General features: G+C 40.2%; 2 protein-coding genes across 4 annotated transcripts; both read right to left on the bottom strand.

Moving 5' to 3' along the window:
* Positions 1–7,965: 7,965 nt before the first annotated feature.
* On the bottom strand, positions 7,966–9,338 carry LOC147307761 (uncharacterized). The gene has a single exon (XM_086273163.1). The coding sequence runs from the start codon at positions 9,156–9,158 to the stop codon at positions 8,406–8,408; it is 753 nt and encodes a 250-aa protein (XP_086129289.1). The 5' UTR covers positions 9,159–9,338; the 3' UTR covers positions 7,966–8,405.
* Positions 9,339–13,068: 3,730 nt separating this feature from the next.
* LOC147307760 (tripartite motif-containing protein 16-like) lies at positions 13,069–14,898 on the bottom strand. Of its 3 annotated transcripts, none has more exons than XM_086272984.1 (2): positions 14,521–14,898; positions 13,069–14,385 (listed from the first exon to the last, which is right to left on the bottom strand). In XM_086272984.1, the coding sequence occupies exons 1-2, from the start codon at positions 14,757–14,759 to the stop codon at positions 13,083–13,085; spliced, it is 1,542 nt and encodes a 513-aa protein (XP_086129110.1). In that variant the 5' UTR covers positions 14,760–14,898; the 3' UTR covers positions 13,069–13,082. The 3 variants fall into 3 exon arrangements, with proteins under 3 accessions (XP_086129110.1, XP_086129109.1, XP_086129108.1); XM_086272983.1 differs by having other exon boundaries at positions 13,069–14,586; positions 14,650–14,898; XM_086272982.1 differs by having other exon boundaries at positions 13,069–14,898.
* Between the last annotated feature and the right edge of the window lie 4,417 nt (positions 14,899–19,315).

The following is a 19,315-nucleotide window of genomic DNA, read 5'->3' as shown; positions in this document are numbered from 1 at the left end:
TGATACATACCCATGCACTAAAATCAAAATGTTGATTTAATTTACTAAGAAGTGACACACAATGCTCCAGCTGCTGCAATGAAGAATGCTTTACTGACAAAGGCTCAATGCTGCACACAACAAAGTCAAATACAGAATTTGCTATAATAATAAGCCCAGAGGGCATTTGTGTGGTCTGGGGAGCAGAGTCCGGAGCGGTTTGGTTATGAAAATGATGCCCGTGCGAGATATCTGGGGCTTAAGGCCTCGACTTAATTGTTTACTCTACACTAAAAAGAAAAGAAAACACTCTGAGCAGTGGTGCAGAGTGAAAACGAGGAATTAACAGTGTGAGTTTTATTTCAGAGCGCCACGTCATTGTGATGGAGATTTAATAAAGGAGGAACACACGGACAAAGAAGAAGAGAAGGGGGGGCAGCCCTTGAACGCGATTGCCTGAGGCATTAAAGTTCTGTACTAAATTCTGGTTTCCAGTGTGAGAAAAGTCACGCAGTGCCAGTAGTAGAGCTAGGTTGAGTGATGATTCTAAATTACTGTAAGTAAATCATCGTACACCGTTCAAGTTTCATGATAACGGGGATCTAGACTTTGTTGAACCCTAGGCAATTTGAACAGGTAAAAGTCGAGTGACCAAGTAGCAGTTGAATAAAAGTCATTGAATAAGTGTTGAAATAAACTGGCAGAATTAAGAGAATTAAAACATTTCAAGAGCTCCACTTACTTAATGGTTCAATTTTGTTTCACGAACGCAAAACATATAGGTTTATGAATATGAAAAGGTTGAGGTGGTGTTGATTTGACTCTGTGTAGGTTTAGGTTGGTATTTTTATTGATGGGAAGAATATTCAGTGACAAGTCCTAAGACCCGGGCGTCTGCATTTTGTTTTTGTTATTTTTCATTTTATTTTGTTTTATATTTACTGATTTTTGTTTGTGAATCTTTTCTTTAAGCAGATCTGCACATCGGAAATTACAAGCATTACACGTCGGCGAGAAAATTGTTGTAAGTGAGTTTCTCCGCATTGAAATGGGTTCTGGAGGAAACACTTGTGGGGACAATTAGAAACGAGAGTCCCTGTTTAAAAAAGGATTCAGCGAGGTAATCCAAACTCAAGTTCTTGTTTCTTTTTGAGATGACGTCATTTTGCTGAGTGTGGAAACTAGATGCGACGACAGGTTTCACTATCAGCAAAGAACGGATGAATGGATGAAAGACTGGGAATAAAAACAAACGGACTGACTGGTAAAAGATGACAAGACTTGACCATGACTCAAGGTTAACCACCTCCACCTAGATAGGATAAAAGGGTGGATGAATTTATGTGGGTTTCTTTTACAGGAGTAGAAGGATGACAAAATATTCGAGGATGAGTGAACCTGTAAATGCCATTTTTGTGTCTTGTGTTGCTTACAGAGGTAACTGCGCAGCGTTACCATTTACATTTTCTTCCCTACAGGGTTACAGTTTTAATGTTTTTCTATTACAGGATTTCTGGGCGGATGTGTGAAGAAACGGTGTTTATGGGTTAGGAGTTGGGGATGCTATTACACTGTATTCTGGTGAGAGTGTTGGGGGAGACACACCCTGTCTTGAAAACTGTGATTCTTTTACAGGAAATGTTTTATAGCACCTATGGAATGAGGATGCCTGACTACGGTCAATGTGCTGCTAATGTTTGCTTTGCTTTGGTGAGAGGGGTGCAGTAGAAAACAGACAAGTGACATGAAAACAAGTAATAATAACAAATAACAAATTTGGGGACAGTTTGACCTAGAGCCCACTAACTGGCCATTAGGGGCTCTCTCTCTCTCTCTCTCTCTCTCTCTCTCTCTCTCTCTCTCTCTCTCTCTCTCTCTCTCTCTCTCTCTCTCTCTCTCTCTCTCTCTCTCTCTCTCTCTCTCTCTCTTGGAATAACATTGCCCAAAGGGTGAATAAAGCAAATTGTGGCAATAATAGTGATTTAATGATTGGAGAAACCTGAACATGATACTTGTCTGTTGAGCTGAATCGTTTATTACTCTTATGATTTTCCGGTGGGACTATGAAGATTTTTTGGTACAGATTGCAGGTTGTTGCTCTTTAACTCCTAGAACACGCCCTTGGCGAGGTGGGGGGAACTGGACCACCTTTCTGTGCCCCATCATCCTCTATTAGACGACATCCAAGCTAAGTAAACATGTCTTGGCCCTTTCCCCCTGAAATGACAGGCAGGCAAAGATGTTGCGTCTTTGTTTCCTTCCTGGCCCTGGGTCTCATTCCCATTGGCATAATCCTGATCTGTGAAGGGCCCCCGACACTTCTGACACCTTCAAGTTCAAAAGCTTCGCCCCCTTCTGACAGTCCCAATCTGACAAATGTAGCCCCTAGGGTCTTGCCCACCACTTCCTCTCCAGTTTTACCATATTCACTTTTGAATGTCCTTAGCAGTTACCGTTCTGAGTTTATTTTACGGTTGATTTATTCTTTCACATTTTCACGTTTATATCTCTCATTATTATAGTATACTCTGTACTCTCCACATTTTTATCATTACTTATGCTTTTTGGTTGTTGAGTTGCAGGAACTGTTAATTTTGTGTCACTACCCTGGTTGCACTAACTCGTTGTATCCGTGTGTGCAGGACAGCTGTTACTGCTTTCATCGGGAACCGAGACTGCTTGCAGCCGACCCCTGGGCAGGGTGGTGCCTGGACTCTTTTCTCCTCATCTGCAATGACAGATAAAGACAAATGATAAGACCCGAGGAGTTTTTCGAGCCAGGCTTCGACACGTCTCTGTGTTCCTTTGAATGTTACTTATTTTTGTGTGTTGACCCATTTAAGATGGGTCAAAAGGGGGATTTGAAGAAAATATAATCTGATCAAACATTATTCAGCTTTAAATATTGTTCAGCTTTAAAGTTACTGTGCAACTGTGTAATAAAAATGTGCTCACGACTTTGGCCTTGAGAGCGATAAGAAGCGATCGCCTCATCCTGCAGGTGAAAGATATCTGCAAGCGAAGAGACTAGAACACCCAAGGCCGCTTTCCTTTTATGGAGTTGTTTTTCTGCTAATGCAGCACTTTCCTCACAACCCCCTCCTGTAAGTTTTAGAGAATATATACCCATCCTCACAGCAAATATTTGGAATCTCTCTTGATGTGAGCTGTGTTGAGAGCTTGTCTCTGTCTCAATAAAAGTTCACTGATTCCCCATCTGCAGCAGGTGTCCGGTTGTCTTCATTCTCCGCCAGCCTGGTTAAGTCAATTCCTCCTTAACATCTAAAAGAACCTATTTAATGAAGGAAGACGGGTTCACTTTGTGTTTAATATTATTCTATTGCTGTTGTTGTTTTTTTTTATATCCTTCATACCTGCAGTGTCTTAACCATTAAACAAGCTAATGTAGGGCCGGGATATGACTAGTTTGTTGAAACATGTCTGCTGCCAATGTGACTGCTCACACACGGTAACATTACCAGCACATAGCCACAGCCGCTATAAACATGCTGAAAGGTCAATCTAGCTTCTGTAGTCAGCAGCTGGAAGACTCAACACAGACCCAAGATTCAGTGTAACGGTTATCTAAATGTTGTGTGTCCTGTTTGTAAGCCCAGAAAAAGAAATTAAATAAAATGACGACCTTGAGCTTCAAGCTAATGTAAGCGTAATGCTATAGCATAAAGCGACTAATGCAATGATGAGGTTGTTAAATTAGTAAAAATACAGTAAATATATCCAACATGAATCATTTATATTTTTGGTCTAAACATAATTAAGTCTCACGCCTTTCACTTGTTTTAGAAAGATGTTCAGTCTTTTAAAACCAGTCATATCAAAATAACAGAAAATAGTTATGTTTTCTGTTGAAACTCCACCCCCCAGGGTGTGTTTTGCGAGGGAAAATTCACTGTGGCGGTCCGCCATTTTTTGTCTTCGCTTCGTTTACGTTTGGTGCTGAGCTTTACTTTGTCAAGGTAAACTGAAAACTACATGTTTGAGAGGAAACGAAGAGAACATCCATTAGATGGGGAAGTTTTTCTCATGAATTGCTGTTGAGCAACATAATGTAAAAAACAAGTCATTCCTTAAGTTAACTAACGATAATGCTAGCTTAAGCTGCGGGACAATATTATGTGCATTAGCTTTTTTTCAGTGTGTGCCCAGTCACATCCGCTTGTTTTTTCTCAGTGAATACAGACTAACAAACTTGTGTCCATTTAGTTAACTGGTTGTACCTAAAATGTTTTAGTTATACAGTTAAATAAGCTAGTTTGCCATGGGGTGGGCTCTGTGTGTGTTGGGGGGGGGGGGGGGGGGTGTCTTCACTAAAGTCGGTTTATTTAGGGCATGACACCTATGCAGTACTCATTAGGAGAGGAAGTGCATGACGTGGGGCTTTATTTCATGTTCTGGGGCAGTGAATGTAATCTACTGATAACATGTTAAAGACACACAAAAACCCAACAAATTATTTTAACTGATTTATAGAGAGACTGAGAGGAGGGCTTAAAGAGATAAAAATAATGACAGTATAAATATGTTAAATTTATTTTTTCTGTATCGATATATGGTGCTTATCCCTGCTGAAGGGCAGATTGGTGTTGCTTCAGAACAATTCTCTAGCGCTGTTATGTAGAGGTGTTACTGTTAAGGTTTTAATAACATTATTTTATTTACTAGTGAAGATTTGCATATGTTATCTCACATTCTGTAAGGTAAATTTTCTGGAAAGGTCAAATTAACTAATTTAACTAAGTATTAATGAAAGACCTTGATGTGTATATGACAATAATAGATGTAGTTTCTGGGTCATTTGGCAGAACTGCAAAATGGCCAGAAGGAGGCAACTGCTGTGGTTGCAAACAGGCTTTGGGTGGTTTGGAAGTAAGGGCAACTATGGAACTGCTCAGCAACATGGGACCCATAGCTAATAAATAGTAATATAACTTTGTGTGGATGTAACCTTGTGAGATTTGAGATTTTGACAGCATTTTTATGTGACAACTTCTCTTTTTAGATAAATGCAGAGTTTAAGCGCATTACCACCATGCCACTGCAGTCCAGATTACTCTCGCAGATAGATGTGCTATCTGACAAACTAATAAAGGTCTTCAAAAGGCGAGGAGGACAAATAGGAAGAAGACTTCAGAACATTCTGGAGCCCACGGCCCAGGTAAGAAAAAAATTAATTTGTGTATACACTTTAGGGAAAATAATAATTTTAACAAAATGCTGCTTGTCACTCTATGCCAGGAGTATGTTGAAAATCACCTGGGATTTTCACAATTTACCATGGGTGCGTTTTTTTTTCTTTTTCTTTTACCTGCATTTTTCTATGTGTGGAGTTGATAGTTGAACACCTCTCTGTGCTCTGACAGTATTCTGCTTCTTTGCATGGAGATTTCACTTCATTACCTTTTTAAGCATTCTGAGGACTCAAATCACATGCTGTAATGAATCCATTTTTGTTCACCTAATGTGTTAATGTTAACATTTTTTGGAATAGTGACACAGATTAAAATAAGATTTGGTATAATGTTCTTTGACCAGTGTTCTGTTTAATTAAATTTTGGAATTCTGCATTTTCTAGGCCACAGATGAAGCCATTATCCAACGATCTAATAAGGAAACAACCATGGGAATTTACATCATAAAGTCAAGAGATGCCAATGGCAGCCCTGAGGACATCGGGATAGTCCTTGAAGGCCAGAGAGTCTGGCAGGATTTGGATAACTATACCCTAGCAGCTGCAATGCTGTTTGGACTAATGTACACTTTGAACCTCACCTACCCACTGGAAAAGTATACCTTTGAGGTATTATAGAAACTGGTTATGGAGCTCAAAAGAAACAGCCTTTCAAAGAAGGCCCAGGTTTTCAGGACCAGACTGTACAATTGAACAGTTTTCCAGTTATGATGTGGGAACAACATGTTTACCTCTTCAAATATGTACCATCCTTTCTTTTAAGCCAGCACTGGTAAAGTTGCAGGACATAGTGAAACTTATTTTTCTGGCACTTTTCAACTTGGGGCCTTTATTACTGCAGTTTTCACTTTTCAAGCCATGACTCTTTTAAAAAAAAATTCAAACTTTGAATGTCCATTTTTCTCAATGGAAATGGTGCCTTGCACCAATTTCACCAGTTTGCAATTTTTTCCCCAAGGTGCACCACTACAAACAGATTGCATTGTCTAGTATTAGTGATTGTGATGTTTAGTGATAGAAGCAAGCCAATACTAATCAGTTTAGGTCTCTTGGTTGTGTGCCTGTGGGTTATAATGTTATTTTAAGTCTCTTCTTTGTGTCATTTTAATATTTACACCCCTGTTGCCATATTACCTTATGGCTCTTACATTTAAAAAACTATTTTTTACATAAGCGCGATGTCATAAGGCCCCACAATGTTGAATTCAGGTTACAGCAGATAACTTTGAGGAATGTTGTGGAATGTTTTTCAAGAGATGCATTGTACAAATATGACTCATGTATATTTTGGAAGCCTGAATTGAAAGTCCATTGTTACAACTGTGTAGTATTTTCAAAAATACAGGTCATTGTTCAAAAATGTTTTGCTTATTTCTTTGATTGAAGAGAAAGTGTACAGTACATACAATAGGATCAGCCTTAATTTAGTTTTATTTATTGAACACTCAATTATATACTATATTATATTATATATTATATATTAGAAATTTGTTATAAAATAAAATAAGCTTACCATAAAATAATCTTGTCAATATAACACATAGTAGTCCAATACAATTAACACAAAAAGTTCATGTCTGATAAACAAGTGGTTTCTATAAATATTTGACCGGAATGAAAAACATAACAACAACATAAAAAAGTCATGTTTGTGTTACCAGAAAAATGTGTGCAGGTATAACATAAAAAACTAAGGTTAACCAAACATAACTTAATTTCGTGCAACCGATTACAATAATTTTTTTACGTTTATACCACTGATTATTTTTTTCAGTGTAGCTTCAACCACTAAATTATCTCTAACACATCACCAAACCAAAGTCTTCCTGCTAAGAGTACATCAAAGGTGAAAAGCGAGCCTAGAATGTCATCATTTCTGCTCTCCTCTTTCTTCTTCTTCTTCTTCTGGACCGCACACATCTGTCGCTGCCCTACTCAGGTCGATCTAATGAAAATCAGCCAGAAATAATAATCAGAAATCCAAATGTAGAATTTGTAGAACAAATGACTGACCAATGATTAGTGTTTTACAGTGATTACGACAGAAAGCCTGTTTCTGCCACTGCTGCCAAGCATTTGCTCTTTTCAGCTTGTTCAATTGTGGAGGTTTTTACATTCTTTACCTTACAATATAAAGCACCTTGAGGCAACTGTTGTTTTTTGGCACTATATATAAATATAAATGAATTGAACTGGTAGCAACTTTATGAATGAGAAAATGAAAACAAGTGTCAGTCAGCTGGTTCATGTCCAGCAGGTGGGGAGGAATCAGTGAGTCTGTTACTCCAGTTACTTACTGAGAGGTAAAGTTAAAGAAAACGAGTTTCCTTCATCGCACTAAACCTGCCCACTAAACATGACCCTGAATGAACCCATATGTAAAGGACTGTAGGTTTTAAGCAGGCTCAGGTAATGGCAACACAATAGATGAGGAAAGTGGGGGAACTCTGACGACATCTAGTGGACATCTTGAAGATGACGGGTCTGAACAGAGAGCAATGCAGGTCTGTGGAGAAGATTGCAGCACACTGTGAAATATGAACTATGAATAATATCTACATCTGTAATGATGTAATCAAAATAGGCTCCATGTAGTTTAAGTTCTGTTACTGTACTTATGAAGCAAACTGCACACACAGAGTTGGCAAACATTGAGTTTACTTGCATTTAGGCAAAATGATATAAACACTTATCATGAGCCAATATAGCACATTTAACTGCTTTTATTTAGCAGGGATTACACAATACACAAAATTAGTCACAAAAAATTTAATCAAATCTTGCAACATGTTGCTAAGAATAACCAGGACAACCAGGTCAAAGCCATACTGAAGTATAACCTTCATTAACATAAATCACAAAGAAAACATATTTAAATAAAAATTGTATACTTGTCTTGAACTTTTTTAAATCTTTAGTCCTGTGTATTAAAACGTATTTATTGGCTGATAAAAAGGAATCACATCATGGTTGTTACAAGGAACAAGTGATGAAAAACTCATTTTCATGTTTGTTTTCTTCTATACTGAAGAAGAAATACAAGTTTCTGTGGTAAATATTAAAAGAGCATCCATGTTCAATAAATATTTGTGTCACCTTTAAAGACCAATAAAAAAAAATCAAACTTAGAGAAACATAAAGTCAGGGCTGGAACAAACAACATAGAGTGCCCTTCACTGCTGTGGACAGGAAATGTACCGTGACTTGGAGCATGAGGTCATTTTCTACCTCGGGTGCTGCAGTGATTTGGTTTGTCACTCAGGTGGATCCTTAGATGAAAATTCAGTCCTGATTTCCAACTGAATCTTTCCCCACAGGAGCTACAAATATATGGTTTCTCACCTGTGTGGATCCTTCTGTGACTTTTCATAGTCGACAAGTCTCTAAACTCTTTCCTACAGACGTTGCAAGAATACGCTTTCTCACCGGTGTGGATTCTCAAATGAGTTTCTAGTCCTGATTTCTTACCAAATCTTTTCCCACAGGTGCTACAGAAATACGGCTTCTCGCCTGTGTGGATTCTCACGTGACTTTCAAATCCGGATTTCTTATTAAATCTTTTCCCACAGGTGATGCAAAAATATGGCTTCTCGCCTGTGTGGATCCTTACGTGAGTTTCCAATCCTGATTTCCAAATGAATCTTTTCCCACAGGTGCTACAAGAATGTGGCTTCTCACTTGTGTGAACTCTCATGTGTCTCGTCAGGTTGGATTTACACTGAAAAGTTTTTCCACAAGTGTCACAGCTTACAGATTTTTTACTTGTATCAGTTTCACTCCGAGACTTATCTGTTCGGTTTTTGTGACGTCTCCTTTTCTTCAGCTCCGCATTTCTAGTTGATCCCGAGTCCACATGCTGGTTTTCTTCCTGTTCCTCAAGCTCTGGTTCAGGAAAGTTAAGAGCAAGGAGCTGGTCATCGTTTGGTTCTGATTCACTGAGGTCACTTTCCTCAAAACTAGAAGTCACCATAAAACTATTGATCTCCTGCTTCAGTACAATCTCCTCCAGCTCCTGACTGGTGCAGAGTTCCTCCTGTTCCTCTTTAATCTGTGGAGGATCTGGGTCCTCCTGGTCCAGACTTGAGTTCCTCTCCTGCTGATTGGCGACAAACTCCTCCTCCTTACAGGCAGTTTGCTGGTGGAGGTCTAAACGAACAATAAAAAAAATGTAATTATAGAAAAACACTTCTGAGAAGATAAAGTTTTAGTTAAAGTCTGTAATGAGGGCATGTTGCTCACATTTGCAGGTGAAATTAAAAGTGTGTAAAAATGAAGTTATTTGTGCACTCTGATGCAAATGAGAACTTGAGTTCTGACATTTTTCAGCAACATTAAGAGTAAAAAAAACCTTTCAAACAAAAAAGAACTCACTTATTACTGACTGACTGATGATCTATTTTGGAGTTGATCTCGAAACTGATCTACATCTTGATATTTTTCAAAATAATCTTCACTATTGGGGGTGGCTGTAGCTCAGGCGGTAGAGCAGATCATCTACTGATCGGTTCGATTCCCGGCTTCACCTAGTCTGCATTTCAAATATCCTTGGGCAAGATACTAACTCCAAGTTGCCTCAAGTTGCTCTTTGATCTGTGGAATGTGTGTCTGAATGTTGGTAGAAAGCACTAAGAAAAATGTGCTTGTGCGAATGGGAGTGAGTGGGTGAATGCACAAGTTTTGTAAAGCGCTTTGAGTGCTCAAGATTGAGTAGAAAAGCGCTATATAAGAACCAGTCCATTTAAAACTCCCTGTCATGTTTTCACGAATACACATTAAATAGATCTGACTGATACAAACTGTAGGTTTAATATTAATGTTAACACTTCAGAAAAGCGATTACAGTTTTACCGCTGGTCTGTAAATCTTTCTCAGGTTTCCAGATGTTATGCAGCTGTCTGAGCCGCTCTTCCCCGCTCCAGACGACGATGCCTTCATCCTCGTGTTTCACTACAAGCTGTTCTCCCTCTTGACTGATGCAGAGTTCCTCCTGTTCCTCTTTGATCTGTGGGGGATCTGTGTCCTCCTGGTCCAGATTGAAGTTCCTCTCCTGCTTCCAGACCTGCTGACCAGCCAGATCTTCCTCCTCCTTACACTTCATGTTGATGTGGGACTTGAGGAACAAAGTAAAAAGAAAAAGATTAGACAGGTAAAGGTGCAGCCTCAGTCAGCAGGGCTGTACACTGTGAGCATGTTGCTCACATATGTGAGAGAGGTTTGTACAAATGTTTCAGAAGCACCATGTGACTCCCTCTCTTTGTTGGAAAGTCTTATTAATTCACTTTATAACTATTACTTTGAAGATAAATTTCTACCATCACAAAAATATTATGACCTCTTTAAAAACAAACAACGGCAACTACATGACTTAAATTCCATGTTTAGATGAAGGTAATGGTCAATGCCTTTTGACAGGGGAAAAACCTCCACACAGAAGAATCTTACTTGGCTGAATCATAAATTATTCACCATGATTAAAACTGCAGATGAGCAATAATCTGCATTTTATTTTAGCCAAAGAGGAATGTTTCTGTTTGTCTGTGATCTGACTTTTTCTGCTGGGTCCAAATTTCATTTTATCCTGTGTAAGTTTGTTTCTCTTCCTGTTAACTAGCAAAGTCAAAATCACCTTGATTCATTTAACTTTAATTCAATTATAAATGTAATCATTTTATTGAACAATTAATTTCATTTCAATGAAAAACAATTACTTAAAAGAAAGAGATTAAGTTGGAGAGAGACATGTGGCCATCTTTTAGTGAGTTAGACCCTGATTAAGGGGTATTTTTAAAAGTAAAGCCCATCTCTCAAAGTCCCTGCCGGCCTGCCTCCACCTCGGGAAGTCTGTGGGTGCAGACGGAGGTGAGGAGCACCACAGGCGGCAGAGAACTGTCTGTAGCCCCGGAGTGAGGCGTCGTGAACCGAAGCAGACAGCGAACTGTGGCACAGTGCAGAAAACCGAAGCTTTCCCTCCCTGTTTGGTTTTGATGTGTCTCATGAAAGTCTATTGTTAAAAGTTGACCTTTAAAAAAAACGGACGCACTTGTTTGATTAGCTGCTCTCTGATTTTAGCCTGTTAGCTTACAGACTGAGCTCAGATCGTTCCTGTGTTAGTTCATTGAGAACATCACAGTTTTACATACCTGCTGCGTGACTTCATCTCGGGTCTCCGGCTGATATACAGCAGTCTGAGCCAGTGGCGGATCTCATCATCCTGGACGACTGTTTTTAATGTTTTTAACCACGGAGATTTCTTCTGCATCATCAGTCTCTCATTGTTAAACTCTCCCAGAAACTGAAGACAGTTGTGCCATTTCCGCGCTTCTTCTTCTTCTATTGAGTAGACGGCAGACTACACATGTCCAAGGGTAATACTGTCCTCCTCAGGCCATTGGCATCAAGTCAAAGCCTTAAAGTCTGGTACTTTGCGCATGGTCATTTTTTACGAACAGCAGAATCACAAGACAAAGCGTGCCAATGTTTATACTTTTCACTGTGACTGCCAAATAGATGAAAAAGTAGATGTTAAAAAACAACTTATAGTTTTGTCATTGGGCTGGTAGAAAGCTATGAGTTTCTGTCCCTTTGTCTGACCTTAGAGACTTATTTTAAAAGGAAACATTACAATCCTTTAAAGCAAGTATTTTCACCTCTGTTCCCCCCTCTGTACTTAGCTTTTTTGTTGTCATGTCAGTAATTGTCCAGTTGATGGCTCCCTTGGATCACAAGCCTGTCTCATGAGTCCAAGTGAATATATTCTTAATAAACAGCTTTGAAGAATTTGTGACCAACTTTGTTTAATTCGGAACATCATCATCATGAGTCAAACTCACTCTTGGATCTACAAAATATTGAACAAAAACAAACATCACTGAATCATAAGGTATTTGCTCCAACTCTTAGTCCAGAAACACATGAGTGAACTAGATCAGCTGCTCCTCCAGTTCAGCTGTGGATTTATATCATTATTTATATTTGTAAAGTGGATATGCAGTTTTTCAGTACTAATATAAGCATTTTATATCATTGCTTTATTGACAGATGTTTGGTGTTCAAGGTCAGGCATCAGTTTGAAAAAAAACAAACAAACACACTGAGTTGAACTTGAACTTCCTACTGACAAAAACTAAAATTGGTGCAAAAATAACCAGAAACATATAAGAAGCATCCTGGAGGTGCTGCAGACAAGATAGGACCAATAACATGTCAACAGGAAATCCTTTTTACTAATTTGTTTATTTCTTTTTAGATTTTTACTCTCCATTTTAAGCCATGATGTTTGCTGATACTGTGTTCCTACTGTTTGTTCTCATTAATAGTTCTGTTTTTAACATTCTGTGCTGAAGCTGGAGGAAATGTTTCTACAGTGTCAGATGATACAGCTCCAAACTAAATAAGTGACTAACTAACGATGCTTTAATACACTTTACTATAAATTATGATATAGTGCACTTTCTTAAAATTTCTTATTGCTCTGTAATTAATTGTTTTCTTTATAAATGTACAAATGAGAATAAAATCTGTGTGATAAAGGAAGGTCTGTAGACTTCTCTGTTAAGATCAGTGAAGAGAAACAACAACATACAAATACCTAAGAAAAATATTCAGTAAACATTTAGAAGATAGAGAAGTTTATGTTGTCATGTGGAGAAATTTTTCAAATAAAAATATCCATAAGCATTGATAGTCTCCATGGCTGAACAGACACAGGAAAGAGCTCCACCTATAAAACGTAAAAACATCAAGACAACATGTTGAAGATGTCGAGGTACTGCCCATAATGTTTGACTGACATCTGATTTATGTGCAGCACATAAATACCACAATAATGATGGAGAGAAACTAAAAGGGAACTAAAATACAGATTTAAACTTACAACAATATGAAAGACTTCAGTCTATTTCACTTTAATCAACTCAGCAGTGTCTCCATAATTACAGTAAACCAACAGTCCAGCATAGAGCGGCTGAGTGAATGTGGTCTGGACTCTGTGGAGGAGAGTCATGGTTTCAGAGACGCTGTAGAAGGACAAAATACCTGCTCTGTGATCCAGGTACACTCCTACTCTGGAGGAACGAGGACCTGAGACACGAGTTTGGATGTTGTTGTACGAAAATGTAAAACTGTTGTTGTTACAATCTAATGACCAAGATTTGTCATTCCATCCAAATAAACATTCATCACCATATCCTTCTCTGCTGATATTCTTGTATGCGACTGCTACATCAACTCCTCCCCCTCTCCACTCCACCTCCCAGTAACAACGTCCAGTCAGACTCTCTCTACTCAGGACCTGCGACCTGTTAGTGAATCTGTCTGGATGATCAGAATAAGACTGTTGTTGTTCCATAAATGTTACTTTTCTGTTCCCCTCTGATAATAACAGCTGTTTGTTTGCTGTGTTTGGATCCAGTGTGATTTCACATGAATATTTTAAGAATCCAGCTCTGGTCTTTGGCTCTGGTTGTGACAGTAAAACATCCACTTCAGTGACTGTCAGTGAGATGTTTGTCCGTTCCTCTCTCAGAATGTCCTGTAGTTTATCTCTGACCTCTGACACAGCTGCTGTCACATCCTCAAAGTAGCTCAGAGGACGGATATTGATGCTGGATGAGTCTGTAGACTCACTGAGTGCTGACAGTGAGGGGTAGTTGTGTAGAAACTGGATGTGATCCTCTGTGTGTGAGAGCTGCTTCAGCTCAGCATCTTTCCTCTTCAGCTCAGTGATCTCCTGCTCCAGCTTCTCCTGAAGCTCTTTGACTCGACTCACTTCAGTTTCCTGCTGGGATCTGATCTGCTGCTTCACATCAGAGCTTCTTTTCTGGATGAGATGGATCAGCTCAGTGAAGATCTTCTCACTGTGCTCCACTGTTTGATCAGCAGACTGATTGATGGCCTCCACCTCCTGTTGAAGCAGCTTCACATCTTTCTCTCTGTCCTGGATTCTCTGCTGGATGTTTTGTCGACTCACCTCCAGCTCTCTCTGCCTCTCAGTCCTTTCTGCTGCAGCTGAGACTGTGTCGTGGCCTTTATGTTCATCCACAGAGCAGAGATAACAGATACTCTGCTGATCAGTACGGCAGAACATCTTCATCACCTCATCATGACGAGAGCAGATGTTCTCCTGGAGCTTCTTGGAGGGCTCCACCAGCTTGTGTTTCTTTAATGGAGCCACATCATAATGAGGCTGAAGGTGTTTCTCACAGTAAGATGCCAGACAGACTAAACAGGACTTGAAGGCTTTCATTTTTCTTCCAGTGCAGACATCACAGGCCACATCTTCAGGTCCAGCATAGCAGTGATCAGCAGGAGCAGCTTGGAGTCCAGTCTTCTTCAGCTGCTCCACTAAAACTGCTAACATGGTGCTTTTCACCAGGACAGGCCTCGCTGTGAAAGTCTGTCTGCACTGAGGGCAGCTGTAGATTTTCTTCTTTTCCTCTTCATCCCAGAAGCTTTCAATACACTTCATGCAGTAGCTGTGTCCACAGGGAATAGTCACCGGATCCTTCAGTAGATCCAAACAGATCGAACAAGAGAAGGTTTCTCGGTCTAGCTGAACTCCTTTCTGCGCCATTTCTCCTCTCAGTGTCAGTGACTGTGTAAGTTTCACTTCCTTAATATAGAAACTGGTCTGATCTGAACAACAAGTGTTGCTGCTGTGAATGGGGCCTGCCAGCTCTAACACATGTTGGTTACACCCATCTTCATAATGTAGATCTAAAGGGGAGGGAACACAGAACGATATGGACAGACAGGAGGTGCTGAGCTAGAGAGCAGGAAGAAGAGGAAGGGTTTTCATGCTGTGATTCATTCCAGAAAGCAGGAAGAGGCTCTGTGTTTAATTGTTTTTCTGTTCAAACCTTTAACTAAATAATATAAATGTCAATAACTGGATGCCTCTCTATTCTTTTTGTTAATCTGCTAAATGAATAGTTTGTTTCTTTTAACAATTCAAATAGCAGAAATGAACAGCTGACAGCTTGTCAGACTCAGACTGTAAACCATAGAGACAGTTTATATATACATTTAGTCAGGGCAGTGCAGAGATGTTTAAAGGGGCGGGTGCTCACAGTTAAAAAGGGCACATAGAAGCAGGCTGAAGAACAACAACCCACATTCATCAAGAATCTAATATGGAATCACATCACACTACATCACTGTCATCAGGTGGGCACAATGCAAAGCAAACGTAGCCCATTTTTTACCTGATGGGGTACAATGTTGCTGTTTGGGGGGTTGCTTCTGCTCTTGCTGCTGATAGTGCTGGAGGGCAGGGCTGTGTTGATCTGAGACTGTAGAGATTAAACAGTCCACAGGAGAGAGGGTAGCTGATTAAACAAGTGTTATGAGATAATAATAAAACGCAAAGATTGGTCACGGCGCTTGGAACCATAAGGCAACAAAACTGGGAAATAAACTAAGCTCTGCCTGTGAATCACTCTTTGCCTCTCTTCTTCCTTCCATCTCCTCATCTCATCTATCACATTCCACTTGCTGTCCATCTGAGAACGAGGCACAGTTTGCTATTGAATTCATCTATTATTTAATTATACATTTTAACAACTCTTGCACCTAATCCCCTTAGGCAGAGCAATGAAATGCACAGCTTTGGAGAACCGATCGATGATGGTCAGAATAACTGTTACCTGAGGATGGTAGGAGACCAGTGATGAAGTCCAGTGCGATATGAGACCAGGGGCATCTAGGAACGGGCGAAGGAGGCCAGCAGGAGGTGAAACCTAAACTGGAAAAAACTAACACAACACAGAACTGAAACCTAAAATGGAGATGCAGGGAGACGACACAGAATGATGCAGGAAAAAACACAGATGAACCGGCGAGGAGCACACGAGGACACATAGTATAAATACACACAGGGGGAGACATGGAATGGCAAAGACACAGCTGATCCTAATTGACTACACGAGACAGGGGGAAATGTGAACAGAACACACTAACATAAGACATGGACCTTCACAATAAAACAGGAAATGCACAGAGACACGGTACAGACACTAAATAGAGGGGAACACAGAAACCAAACTCTAAGAACTAACTAAGGCTACATTCACACTGCAGGCGAAAGCGCATTAAATCCGATTTTTTTGACCCTATGCGACCCTATATCCGATCATGCTATGACAGTGTGAACGGCACAAATCCAATATTTTCAAATCTGATCTGGGTCACTTTCACATGTGGTACTGAATACTGAATCTGAATATGCAAATTAGGGGAAATTTACATCAAATTAAATGAGTAATGGCTGATTTGATGACCAAAATCAATGATGGTACTTAGAAACACATGACATTACACATTACATTTTCATGCAGTTAGAAGTTTGAACCTGCAGCTTTATTAAATGAACACCTGGTATCCAACAAGAGTTTAGTTTAAACTTTAGGAACAAAAAAGTAAGAATCAACAGAATTAAACAAAGAACCAACAGCACAGGAAAGTTTAATCTTCATGAAAAACACATGCAGTGACTTCAACGTCCACAATAACACAATGTGTTTGGGCTTATGTGTGTCAGTTTCCAGCTTTAATCTTATGTAACAAGACCTCTTTATAGGTCAATAGAGGAATGAAGTCATTGTTGAACTACAGCTTGTGTGTGTGTCACCTCCACAACCTACAACAATAAAATATGATCTTTGAGTAGTGATATGGGAGTAAAATATACCATACTGATGTGAATAGGAGGTCATCTTTTCCCTCGGCTGTTAGGGTACCTGGGCCGTTGACCCAGTGTTTTGTGTTTGTGGTTTTTTGAGTCTTGTTTAATCATTATTCTGTTCTCTGTGTATCTTATGTTTCCTAGTTATCAGAATCAGAATACTTTATTAATCCTTCAGGATTAATAAAGTATTCTGATTTACTTTATTAAATCAGAATTCAAGGGCTTACGCTCTTGAATTTATTCAGTATTTGTTGTTTAGGTTGTCTTGGTTAGTATTTGGTCCCGTTCATGTCTTTGTCTCGTGTCTTCTCTTGTCCCTTGCTCTCTGTCCTTTTTGCTCTGCTGCAAACAGAAGCAGAGAAAACTGGAGCTTCTGGTCTTGGCCAGATCTCTTTTGAAAAAGACATTTTAAAGTCAATGAGACTTTTTACCAGATAAATAAATAAAGAATATAAAAGTCTTCTACTTTATGATGGAAATGTTCTTCCTGGCTCAAAATGACATCATTTATCTGAATCTGTAGAAGAAGAAACAATCTCGGAAAGTCACTTTACTCTGTGTCTCACTGGATGTTCAAAGTTTTTAACAAAAGAGAAAACGGAACGGTTCGCAGCTGAGTGTGAAGCAGCGGGAATGAGGATCAGCACCTCCAAATCTGAGGCCATGGTTCTCAGCCGGAAAAGGGTGGAGTGCCCTCTCCGGGTCGGGGATGAGTTCCTGCCCCAAGTGGAGGAGTTCAAGTATCTCGGGGTCTTGTTCGCGAGTGATGGGAGAAGGGAGCCGGAGATTGACAGACCGATTGGGGCTGCAGCTGCTGTAATGCGGATGCTGCACCGGTCCGTCGTGGTGAAGAGGGAGCTGAGTGTAAAAGCGAAGCTCTCAATTTACCGGTCGATCTACGTCCCTACCCTCACCTATGGCCACGAGCTGTGGGTAGTGACCGAAAGAACGAGATCGCGGATACAAGCGGCGGAAATGAGCTTCCTCCGAAGGGTGGCTGGCCTCTCCCTTAGAGATAGGGTGAGAAGTTCGGCCATCCGGGAGGGGCTCAGAGTAGAGCCGCTGCTGCTCCACATCGAAAGGAGCCAGCTGAGGTGGTTCGGGCATCTGACAAGGATGCCCCCTGGGCGCCTCCTGGGTGAGGTGTTCCAGGCATGTCCCACCGGGAGGAGGCCCCGGGGCAGACCCAGGACACGCTGGAGAGATTATATCTCTCGGCTGGCCTGGGAACGCCTTGGTATTCCCCCGGATAAGCTGGAGGAGGTGGCTGGGGAGAGGGAGGTCTGGGCCTCTTTGCTTAGGCTGCTGCCCCCGCGACCCGGCCCCGGATAAAGCGGATGAAGATGGATGGATGGATGGAGAAAAAGAGAAGCATTCTTTGATTTTAGTCTGTTAGCCCACAAGCTGAGTTTTTATCAGAGTCCTGCATGAGTCAGTGTTATTTCACTGACACCATCACAGTTTTACACACCTGTTCTGTATGACTTTGTCTCAGGTTTGCGGTGATATCCAGCACTCTGAGCTGATGGCAGATCTGGTCAGTCCACAGTAGCTTCAACCACTAAATTATCTCTAACACATCACCAAACCAAAGTCTTCCTGCTAAGAGTACATCAAAGGTGAAAAGCGAGCCTAGAATGTCATCATTTCTGCTCTCCTCTTTCTTCTTCTTCTACTTCTGGACCGCACACATCTGTCGCTGCCCTACTCAGGTCGATCTAATGAAAATCAGCCAGAAATAATAATCAGAAATCCAAATGTAGAATTTATAGTTCCCCATTGATGCAATTTGGTTATTAAATTTAAGAAGCAGTCTGTAATGCTCACCCCAGCATAGTTGAAGCAGATCATCAAAGCATGCTGAACACTTTCTACCATTCCACATGTGCATTTTCTATCCAGGTACTCAACAGCACCAAACCATAATTGTGAATCCATGGCTTTGATCTGGTGAAAATCACCCTACCCCTACTGTTCATCTTTACACACAACAGATGGTGTTTCTGTATCTTAATATATGACTGAATGAAAAGTAATGACAACCGTTATTTTCAATCTTCCATTGCTTCTACCTGTTGTTTCTCTGTATTATTGTCGGATCTTTACCTTCAAATAAAGTGCCTTCAATATAAACTGCCTTGAGGTAACTTGTTGTAATTTGGTGTTTTATTAAGAAAATTGAACTATTGTGGCAGAAAAGTTGGATGCAAACCAAGACTAAAAGTCCTCAGGCAGGAGTCATAGCTGGGCTTTAGCATCTGGGTCACCCACTTTACCCAGGGAGCTAAACCAGCATCTCCAACAGGTGATTTGTTTGTCTGGCAGTTTCAGGCTGGGAAAGCTTGTTAAACTTTAACAAAACATTATTTGGCACCAACGTGAATGATTTGGGTCATGTTTATCACGTCTGAGTCAGGGAGCAAAGGTCACCTCCTTTATGCAGG

This window comes from Aulonocara sp. 'chitande type north' Nkhata Bay, linkage group LG18 (assembly GCF_057382095.1).
Source record: "Aulonocara sp. 'chitande type north' Nkhata Bay isolate Kocher_YH1m ecotype deep benthic linkage group LG18, A_spYH_male_GT1.1, whole genome shotgun sequence".
Lineage (NCBI taxonomy): Eukaryota > Metazoa > Chordata > Actinopteri > Cichliformes > Cichlidae > Aulonocara > Aulonocara sp. 'chitande type north' Nkhata Bay.
This window is presented reverse-complemented; position numbering and strand designations above follow the sequence as displayed.